Source organism: Pteropus alecto, unplaced genomic scaffold (genome assembly GCF_000325575.1).
Source record: "Pteropus alecto unplaced genomic scaffold, ASM32557v1 scaffold127, whole genome shotgun sequence".
NCBI classification, from domain to species: domain Eukaryota; kingdom Metazoa; phylum Chordata; class Mammalia; order Chiroptera; family Pteropodidae; genus Pteropus; species Pteropus alecto.
The window spans coordinates 329085-340637 of record NW_006440646.1 but is presented as its reverse complement, the minus strand read 5'-3'; the positions used below and the strand labels follow the sequence as shown (position 1 = coordinate 340637).

The 11553-nt window shown below is 41.2% G+C and overlaps 1 protein-coding gene across 1 annotated transcript in view; it reads right to left on the bottom strand.

Annotated features, from left to right (window-relative positions):
• TTC23L (tetratricopeptide repeat domain 23 like) overlaps window positions 1-11553 on the bottom strand; it is a 56632-nt gene that overhangs the window by 30059 nt on the left and 15020 nt on the right. Inside the window, exons 5-7 of the mRNA XM_025050961.1 lie at window positions 6119-6275; window positions 4596-4721; window positions 1706-1883 (exon numbers count right to left, since the gene is read on the bottom strand). Coding sequence (XP_024906729.1) covers window positions 1706-1883; window positions 4596-4721; window positions 6119-6275 — 461 coding nt within the window. The remainder of the gene's footprint in view (window positions 1-1705; window positions 1884-4595; window positions 4722-6118; window positions 6276-11553) is intronic.

Here is an 11553-nt window from a genome sequence, read left to right as displayed (position 1 = left end):
TGGTGCACACAAAACACTGGGCATAGTACACATCACATGGTAAGATCTCAATAAACATTAGCTATTATTATCTTTTATAAGGTTTCATGGCAAAAATAAAATCAAAACTTTAGCTTAGCCTTTCAAAGGTTCAATATCAAAGAAAGTTAATAAAGTGTGGATTCTAGAGCCATACTGCCTGGGTTCCCATCCTAGCTGGGATGGGAACTTACTGTAACACAAAGCAAGCCACTAACTTCTTCAAATATAAAACAGGGATGGCAAAAATAGTATGTGTCAATCACAGTGGTTATAAAGATTAAATGAATTAATACGTGTTAAGTGTTTAGAATACTACCAGGAATGTAATAAGCACTACAGAAGTGTAGATATTATTATTTGTACTAAAATGGAAGCAGCGACACTCTGGAATGAGGAAGAAGAGAGAAACCATCTAGTCCACACACCCACTGGCAAGAAAAGAACCAGCTGTGCTTCGTATTTCACACGCCAAACACCACAGGGTATTTCAAGGAGCATCAGAGATTATCAGACATTTTGGAGCTAAGACAGCACAGAGTTAAGAGTACAGGCTCTGGGGTCAAATTTTCTGAGTTTAAATCCCTACTCTACCACTTGTTAGCTATTCAACTGCAGCTAAATTAGCTATAACTCTTTGTGCTTCAGTTTCTGCATCCTTAAAATTAGATAAAATAATAATGGTGCCTACTTCATAACGTTATTCACAGGGATTAAATGAGTACATCCCCAAGTGAACATAGCAAAAGCATTCCATAAATCTGAACTATCATTTTTTGTTGTTATTCAGAAATACCGATTATTTATTGTTTTATCCATTCTGATCGGCCACTGCTTTTAAAAAGTCTTGGACACAAAACTGGACTGGCTTTCTCTGTAAGGAGTAGACTCCCTGCCTTGAAAGCAGCTTTCGCTAACATCCATTGAGTGATGTTAATAACCTTGGATTTTCGAATTGTCTGCAATGCCTTTTCTTCAGTTCGAACTGTTTTCACATATACTGGTGGGTTACATTCCATCTTTCTATGATATAAGGAATTCAATACTTTGATCTATTTTTGGCTACAGGAAATACCTGAAGTCACAAGCAGGGTTCTCATCTTGAGGAGACAGAAGGTGAATTTAACTTGCAGTTTCAAGAGGCGTTTCAAGTACATGATACTTAAAAGTGTCCTAAACTGTTTTCATTATGATAGACTTAACATTCCTCCTTATGTTTTGTTTGCCCCTGGGCAGTTGTCAAATTAGTTACCTCCAAGTGAGGCATCTTTTTGTTAGTTTAACCTTAGACTTGGAAATACAACCAGCTAGACAAGCTTAGAGGACAAATAACAGTAACAAAATATCATGACTTTTCACCTAAAAAGCCCATTACGTTTCTTAAACAGTTAAGTTCAGTTGTCCTCATGGCTTTTTACCCTGAAGCAGACCCGCTAGGCTACCTCTTCCCAGCACTGACCGAGATGAGAGGAAGCCCGAGAGTAGAAACGCCACCGAGTCAGCGTTCCATTCGGGGTCACTTAAGGTTGAGGAAAGGCTCTCGTGTGGATCTGGAGGGAAGTTGGGGTTAAAATATCTATCAGTCCCAGCCCCTTGTTATTCTGAGAAGCCAAGCTTCCCTGGCTCTGGGAACTGGGCCTGGAGCCAAATGATGCCACCTGGCTGGGGCGCCAGCCAACCCACCAACCTGCTGCAAGTACTGGATGGCCTGGTGGTGGTTTCTCCTCAGCTGCTCAATCTGAGCAACTTCTGTGTATAGAGGGACCAGATCCGACGTTCCAGCACCCTTGGCAGCAATGATGCTGTTGATTGCCTTTTCAAAGTATGCCAGAGCTAGATTCAACCTCTGGATGGCCAAGGAGGCTCTACAAGAAAAGGAGCGAAGATGGAAAGTCACAGAGAGGCCACGTGTTTTACAGACACAAAAGGAACTGGTTCTAAAAACTAAACAATTTGGCTTCCATAAGCCAATCGTCTCAGTTGTTGGCTCAAAATCTAGCCTGCTGTAAACAAACTCCAATTAACCTGCATTTTACCCACTAAATTCCAGTGACTACCATTCATCAAACCCATTAATATGTCACGCTACAGTCTAATTTTATAAAAAAGCAAATGGAAAAAAATGGCTTCCAGCAATTTACAAGATGGGATAATTTACCTATAAACTTTCTAAAATCAAAATAAAATTTTATTACCTCTGGTTCCCTTCCTTTAAAGCCTAGGAAAGTGTTTGCTTTTTTTTTTTTTTTTTTAGTTTATTTCTCCTTAGTTAAAAATGAGAGGATGAAGTAAACAATGTAAATATCCCCCCCACCAAAAGAGGGAGGTTAAATAAATTATGGCACGTTATACAGTAAAATACTTCAGATATTAAAAATCATGTTTTCTTTTGAGACTAACTTATAGGGGGAGAAATTCAAAATGTGCTAAGTTAAAAAAATTACAAAACTGTACTTAAAATATGATTCTGACATACATATATGTAATACATTCATAGCAGTTATGTATGGGTGGTGATATTACAATTGAATTTTATTTTCTCCTTCGTATCTGATTTTCGAATTTTCCAAAACAAAATGGGGACTATAATTTTTCGAAGGAGAATAAAGCAGTATTTCATTAAGATTTATCTTTCTAGAGACAGCAAGTCACAATGAAAACATGGGAAGTTCAAAGTTGGTTCTCATGGTTATTAGCTTTAATGGTCAAATTCCAGGAGCCCATATTTCCTCCCAAATAAAACAGGGTTAAGAACACCTAAATTAACAAGGTCATTGTGATTAAAAGTTGTATGTAAAGTTACCTAACATATAATACACAATCAATATTACCTCCCCCTCTCCCCTTGCCCACATCTTTGTATTCCCGAGTTAAAAATGTGTATATAAAATTATTTCATAGAAGGCATTCTGCAATAATGACAATTTATTTTAAACAGGAAGGTTTATCAATCAAAAGAGCACTAGCATGTTATCTGATAATTCTTTACAAAAAATTTTTTTTGATCAGTTGGACCAGTAGTTCCCTTGATCATAAAAGCACAAAATGCCTCATTAAGAGCATAATGCCTCTCATTAAGAGCTTGTTGGGAGCTATGATCCAAGTTGTCTGGCCTGAACAATCTTGTCTTATTTTCCCCACCTTTTAAATGAGACAAGGAATTTGCCCTCACCAGATGTTTGGTCAATATCAAACATAGCTATATCAATGTGGTATAGGTGAGCTATGGATTCAGATGACCCAATGCTGGCTCTTCTACCTATTAGTTCTGTCACCTTGAGTTACTTAATCTTTGCATCTTAATTTTCTTATCTGTAAAATGAAAATAATAAAAAGACCTACCTTGTGGCTTGTGATGAGGAATGAATGAAATAAATTATGTAAAGTATTAGAACAGTATCTAGGATACAGTTTTACTTCGTAAACATTCCAACACTCAGAATATGCACAAAATACGCACTCAATACTGTGGAATGAATGAATGAACGAAATGTACACTTGAATTTATTCTGAAAAAGGAACAAGGCTATCTTTCACATTAGACACAAAACTCAGCCACTGACCCATGTGACAGCAGGAGACATTAACCAGACTCTGATTTACAGCCCTGTGGACTTAAATCAGCATGATTTAGCTCTGGGCATTTGAACATCTCCCTGTTATTTCTCATCTGACTTCTAGATTCATGATTGTTTAGAGGAGGCAGGCATGACTCATGTATTTCATTTACTTACCATTCAGTCATCAACCTAACTATGCCAAGTGCTTACAGTTTTGGGAACAGATTGCTTTCAAGGATGTGAAGATATTTGAAAAATCTAGGGAATAGTCAACCTTTTATTACTCTTTTTTTTCTTCTGACAATCTGATGGGTCCACTCTCATATCTAAATATTCTGATTCTCAGAGGATCCCTAACTCAACTGCAATACAGTGACGTCTTGCTCTAGCTTAAACAAATTCCATGGGCTTTGTTTCCATATGGAACAGAACTTTTCTTAAAAGTGCACATAATGTGCACAGCTTTCATAGGCCTCCAATAAATCGTCTTCATTAAGTGTTCTTTCCTCATCTTTTAAGGTGTCATACTCAATGACAAAAGTAGGTAGCTAGTCAGGAAAAAAAAAGTCTAATTTTAGAATAAGCATGAGAGACACTATAAAAAAGATCATGGATCCAACACTTAAAGCCCGTCACCTTGTACAGTTTGTTTAATCTGACCTTCAGTTTTCTTGTCCTCTAATGAAGTAATAATTGTACTAACTTCCCCAGTGGTGGTTGTGAAGATTTAATGGGGCAGTGCACATAAAGCTTAGACCAAGGTACATGCATTTGGTAAATATAAGCCTCTTTTATTATCATTTCACTCTCTGGGTGTTTTTTTGAAGGGGGTTTGTGAGTGTGTGTGTGTGTGTGTGTGTGTGTGTGTGTGTGTGTGTTTAGGTGTTTTTTGTTTTGTTTTGTTTTGTTTTTTGCTGCTCTGAACATTTTTCTCCTCTTATTTAGAGAGTACAGAACAATCAAGTAATTCCAGGCATCATTCATAAAAGCCTAAGCTTCTCTAAGCCCAGATCTCACCTGCCCAAAGCAATTGTTAGGTCTTTCTCTGAGACTTGTAATCCACAAACTCCTCCCTTGTGTAATTCTTTCAGCTCCTCCATGTTCCTCTCTGCCTTCTGCAGGTTGAGATAAGCTTCTCTGCCAGTGAACCAGTCAAGGAAAATGCCAGGCACACAAACTCTGCCCAGGGACAGCCATTGATAAGCAAACGAAAGGTCCCCTTAGGAAAACAGAGCAGTACTTGAAAATGGGTACTTTGCTCTGTTCTTTATTTCCCACATGTACATGTTGTCAAAAAGGGAGACTTTTTTTTTTTAAAAAGGAACAGGGCTTTGGGTTTCCTGTGGTTGCCTGAATCCAAAGCTGGGGCTGGTGGTGAGCTTTTGGAGACGTGAACGGAACCTGTAAATTACCCTAGATTTTCTTTAGAGGTGTATACTGCCTGACAGTAATTCTTTTTTCCCAAGGTGGTTCCTATGAATGGTAAAAGAAAAGAACTAATTCTGCTGAAAGGGACTTTCTGGGTAATTTAGAAAGTCCACGCAAAGCAGGATTTTGGCAAGAGGCAAACAAGGAGAAAAAATCCCCTTAATTCCCAAATATCCTTCTATTCCCTACATTTTCAACAGCCCCCTGCTAAGGGAACAACAGAGCAAGGCCACATCATCAGATTTTGTGAGTTAAGCATCAGACCAATAGAGAGGGGGATATGTAGAGATGGGGACTGGGGACCCTGGCTCAAAGGGGCTCATGATTATTCATGAACATGAAATACCTTTAGCAGTCATCAAGTAGAGATGGTACCAAGAGGCTGCTAAACTCACAAGCATTTTGAGGAGAGACGTATATAACAATCCTCTCCCTCCTTCCCACCTCCCCCGCCCCCCACCTGGCCCGGGGATATAGAGAATTATTTCTTTTGTCTATTTTGCTTGGCCTCTAGCTTCACGGGCAGTATTCTTAACAGCGTTTCAGGAAAACTAAAATGTTCAAGAGTCTATTAAATCAGAGGTTTTGGGCTACATATTATAATCACCTGTGAGGCTTTTAAAAACCTCAATGAACAGCTGCAGCCCAGCCCCACTAAATCAAAATCTCTGGGGTGGGACCCTGTCAGCATGAATTCTTGAAGCTCCCCAGGAGATTTCAATGTGGAGACCAGTTGGACAAACAATGCCTTAAACAACCACCCATTCTCCCTCTTCTTACCTTACCACGACCACTATCGCCCACATCCTTTACTAACACTGATTTTGTGGGATACTCAATGAGGAGCAGGACAGACTTCAAAAAACTTTCAACTGGCTGGGGATGGTGTCCCAGTATAGATCCCTGCCATGGCTCAATTCAGAGCTCCTAGGAGTAGACACAGGACATATATTCATACCCTTCTAGATGAAGACCAGAGGCTCGTGGAGGGCTGGATGTTGGAACAGAGCTACAAGGCCCTGGTTCTATCTCCTACCATAAGTGGGATGAGCCATCTAGCATGTGCGGCCCCTGGCCCTGATCACCAGACCCAGCTGGGAAGGACAGGATATCGGTTTTGCAGGAGACAGGCCACCCCCAGAGTATAGTAGAGCATGACCAGAGCTTCCAGGATTCCCTTTCTCTCCTTGTCTGAGGACGTCTTTCTCTTCCAGGTCAGCAGTGTGTTCTTGGCAGATTCAGCATGCTTCTTGGCCTGAGCTGGGAGACCTGGAGAAATTTGAGGGTGGGTGGCAGGATGAAAACCATTAAAAAAGCATGTTTCAGTCAAAGACATTCCTGGGAGGGGATAGGTAGGCAGTGTGGTTGTCATACGGTCCGTAGTGTTCGTTCCCAAAACTGGAGGTGCATCAGAATGATCTGGAATGCTTGTAAAGAATATAGATTCCTGAGCCCCACCCCAGACCCACTGAGTTGGAATCTCCAGAGGAATGAGGTCCAGAAATCTATATTTTTAATTAACTCCACGAGTGCTTCTTATGCAACCATCCCAGCATTAGTCTGAGGACTTCTGTTTAGAAATCATTGATAGAGACAGGAGTAGAAGCTGAGCATCCCATTCCCAATTTGGCCACCGATGCCAGTTCACCTTTTCAACCCACAAAGCTTCTCCATCCTCCAACTGTAAAATGACAATAATAACTACAGAAGCTATTCCTTTACAAAACACATGGAGATAGTCCAGGAACAAACTAGGTTATGCCACAGAATGCTATGTTTTGAGCTTTCTGCGAAAGGCATTCTATAAATACAAATGCTTATGAATACAATTACTTCCATCTGGGGATACTTTCAATCCCCAATGAAGCTGGTGAGACTAAGTGGTCGCACACACACGCACACACACACATAGAAAATCTAATTTCTAAATGCAGTGAGGCCCCTCGGTAAGAAGACAAAGGGAATGCCAAACCCCAGCTCGACAGAACTTGTGGCCTGTGTCCCCTTTTCTGTCCCCTTTTCTAACTAAAGGTTGGTGTTCTGAGCATTTACCTGAACGGCTATTTGTCCAATTAACAAAGCAGATTTGGGAATGTTCAGTTTACAGAACTATTCCCTCATCCTCCAGCCTAGCTCATGTCTAGTGATCCCTGATTGGAAACAGGAGGCCCTGGAGAAAAGAGAAAGGCCAGCAGAGAACATATTATCCCTAAGAGTTCTCCATTCCACTGAAGACAGTCATGGCAGATGTTCACTTCAAGCTCTCCTCTCTGCAGCAGCTAGGGGCTGCTAAACGTATTCACTCTTGCCAAGTAGGCCCACTGTGCCCCAAATTCTCACCTCACACCTCTAGCCTGCAGTCTGCTCTCCCTTTGGCCCTTGGAGCCTGGTTTCACAGTATACGGGTGTATTCAATGGCAAGAGGGATGATTTGAAAGGACTTGCATTTGATGCCCGCAGGCCTCTTGTGTTCCAGATGTGCAGGACCTCCTTGATGAATTGCAACCATGAGGATAAAGCCTCTCTGGAAGAACCCTAAAAGTGCCCCAGAAGCCGAGAAGTCTCTGTCGAACATTCAGAAGATGCCTGTTCTATAGGTCTCGACTAGAGAGAAAAATGGACTCCGTGGCGAAAAAGAGGGCTGTGTCTTAAGTTACCAGGTAACAGTGGTCCTCAAATTGCACTGTATATCACAAGCACGCTGTTAAAATGCAGATTCTTGGGCCTCACTTCCAGTAGTTATGGTTTGCAAGTTCTAAGCGTTCACGCTTTTAACAACCATCCTAGGTGATACTGATATAGGTGTTCTGAGGACCACATGTGGACAAACACTGTTGAGTAAGTGGGAGTCACCTTGTTTTTGAAGAGTAAGGTTTTGACTGATGGAGAAGAATGTGGATGGCTTCTCACTTGGGGTACACAGCCTAAGGCCATGGAGACAGAATAAACGTGTGTGTGTGTGTGTGTGTGAGCGTACATGTGCTATGAATCAGTATTAGTAATACTCTGAAATGAATTTGCAAGATGAGGAGGTTAGAATTGATCTGTTGGGTACGAGGGAGTCTTTTAAGTCTTGAGGAAGGTAGTGACAACAGAAAACTGCCAGGGACAGCAGACCAAGACAATAAAGTAGGAAACTGAGCCTTTTTATCAAACAGGTTGTTTTCCACAATCAGCTGGCCCCCTGGGAGTGTATCAATAAGGAACACGGGAACCAAATTTAGATGCCTGCCTGGGTCTGTGGGAAGGAGAAAAGTGAAACTGGACAAGCTATTGAAAACCATCCCACCTGGCACAAAACTGCTTCTGGGCTCATGAATGGAAAACAAATGAGAAGGCTACTCTGAGGCTTTGCACGCCCGCCCCTCCCCCATCCCCATGTGCCCGGTGCTGGGTGTGAAATCCCCAGGGGGAATACTTTTCCTCTAAGCTCAGCAGCTAATTAATTATATGGTTCCTTGTCTGCACCTGACCATGCCCCACACTATGGTCCTTCTGATTAAAAAAAGCAGAGCTGGTGACCAATGGGGCTTAAGCAAACTGAACTAGGATCTTGATTTAAAGTAGCTCATTAAACTTTAAAGTCAGCCCTAAAGGGAAAAAACCCTTCCTTTTCCTTCCCAGAATCCACCCTGGTCCCCAACTTGAGGAGCAAGATGCTACAGGGCAAAGGTGAAAAAGAATCAAAACTTCTCTGCTACTTTTTTTATCTTACCATTTTTGTTTCCCATTTTTATGAATATTTATATTACACAATATATTAGTACCATTGTACATAATTTATAATAAATACACACAGTTTGCTCAAAAATTGTTTTTAGTGATAAGCAAGCTAATTGTCAAGAGTTTGGAGACGACATTTTTTCCAACTTTTTCAAGTATGAAAGAGTACTTTATATACTTACAAAAAAAAAATCTCACTTTGTGATAACATTTTTATAGCATTTCCTATATGAGAAAATTCATGATGACAAAAGTACTATGAATCAGTATTAGTAATACTTTGAAATGAATTTGCTTTTTATTAATTTCCTTTTTATTAATATCCTCTTTTATGTAAAAATAACACTCTGCATCTGTGTATGCGTATTAGACTTATTTTATCTCTCTGGAGGATGCTCTTGTTCCCTAACTCCAAGCCCCACCTCCCCAATTCCACTGTCTGCTCCAAACCAAGTCATTTTCCTTTACTTGCTCTCCGACGCCAAAGACACCACCCTTCTCCCTGCATCAACGGTGTAGCAATTACCAAGGTAAAAATCAGGGTGCGACGAGACCTGCTTCTGGTGCCTGAGCTTCAGAAATTACAAGGACATGTCGATGAATGAGAAAAATGGTCCGGAGACTGTCCACCAAACATACCACACTTTGCTTCAGTTTGGGATGTGATTGCACCACTGATGTCTGTTACTGACTCAGGCCAGACAATCTGCTCAAAGCTACCCAATCGTTGCAGGTTGCCGCTGCCACCTTTGATCATCATCTATATTTAAGAAGTTAGCGTGGCAGTGATTAAGACAGCAGGGTCTAGAGTCAGAATTCCCAGGTACCGATCCTGGCTTAGCCGCTTATTACTATCCTGTTCCCTTGAACAAGTTACTTAATCTATCTGTGCCTCAGTTTATTCACCTATAAAATAGTAGTGAAAATACCATCTACCTTGTAGGGTTGTTGCAAGGATTAATTCAAGAAAAAGGATTGAATAGTGCCTACTACACAGAAACGAAATGAGTTTGAATAAATATTAGCTGTTATTATTATTACCATTATCACCACCACCACCACGGCCACCAGGGTCCATTTCTCTGAAACAATTTATTGTTTGTCCTTACTTTGGACATTTTTTATAGAGTTGCTTAGAAAAGCTCTATAAAAGGCTGCACTCTCAAGTGCAAACTCATTACAGATAGGTATTAAGCTTCCTGCAGGTCAGTTAGCCTGGTTTTTATCATTCCCTGTTGTTTCTATAACTTTTTTTTTTTTTTTTAACCAACTAGACAGAGAAGTCAGGTTTCCTGGCTTATGCTTCTTTTTCTATATTTTGCAACACTTGTAACAGAGCCCTGAATATCTGGAAGGTTCCCAGCAATAGCAGGCTGACTATTTTATTGCTTCACTAATAATAAGCAAAATCTCAGGAAACTGCTTGTCCACGTTGCTGTATTCTCCTTCCGGGACACTTGAAAACAGTTCACCACTAGGTGACAAACCACCTTGTTCTGTACCTGCCCTTTTCTTGGCTGGTAAAGCACTGGGATCATTAGGATTATCACCAGGTCAGCTGGCAACAGAGTTCCACTTTTACTGTCCCTTACTTTAGGTCACCAAACGACAGCCTTTTCCACTGTTTTGCAAAAGCCCCCACGTTCTCTCCTGTTACTGACTTCTGAACCCCATTCCATCAATTGCTCCACTTTCAAAACCTTCCAAATCTCTAGCTGGCTCCTTCCTCAGTGCTTAAAATTCTTCTGGGTCTCCTTCTCTTATAAAATTATCTTCACGTGACTTTTCTGCTTTCTTGAGCTACCCTCCTACTTTCCCTCATCCTTCCGATACGTGGTATGTGGCTTATGTAGTTCAGTCTCCTTCCCCCCGCCCCTGGAATCTGGCTTCTGCTTTACCATTCAGCAGAAACTGCTCTCGCAAGGGCCCCAAAGACCTACTCCATAAATCCGGTCACGGTTTCTCGGTGTCCATCTCGCAGCCGCATCTGACAGCCTTAGCAGAGTGTTTTTCTCCCCTTGGCTCCCAAGGTACTGCAGCAGCCCAGTCCTCTTTTATAAACCTTCTCTAATTGACTCTTTGCTAACTCTTTACAGCTCCCTTTGCTCCTCTCCACGAATGCATCCGTTCTCCAAGAGTCTGTCTTTCGGTTTCTTCCTTTTCTTCTCTTTTCCTCTCAGACGTTTAACAACTCCTGTAACTTCAGCGTTGCCTCCATGCGTGCAATTTCCCATCTCCCCTCCCTAGTTGTGGTCTCCAATATTCCTCCTTGTTTATGATTCTCCTTTTTTCTTCCCGAGTGCTGGTCCCAAACTTCCAGCACCAAGGAAGCATGTACTAGTGGATTTCTCTGTTGCAATTCAAAATCAATACAGCAAGAACTGACCCACCCTTCCTCTCCTCGGTCCACTTCTTTTCCTGACCCACTTTTCTCTGAAAATGGCACATTCAGGGGCCTGGAACGTCACACTCATCTTTGTGCCACACTTTTCCTCAACCCCAAATCAAACGCCACATTCTGCCAATTCCTCCTTCACAGACTTTTTTTTTTTTTTTTTAATGATCATTTTTAAATAGGTAATACATTCCCATGGTTCGAAAGTTAGAATTATACAAAAAGGTCAATGTGAGGTGGTCTCACTTCTAATCCTTTCGCCCCCAGTACCAACGTTTATGTTTCTTTCTTATGCATCCTTCGGTGTTCCTTTCTATGAATATAAGCATTTACGCTCATTTTTCTCCCTCTCTTTCTTACGCGCAAAGAGGATTATCATCCTGCACTGTGCATTCTCTTTTGCCTAAAGAGGTATCCAGCAGATCTTTC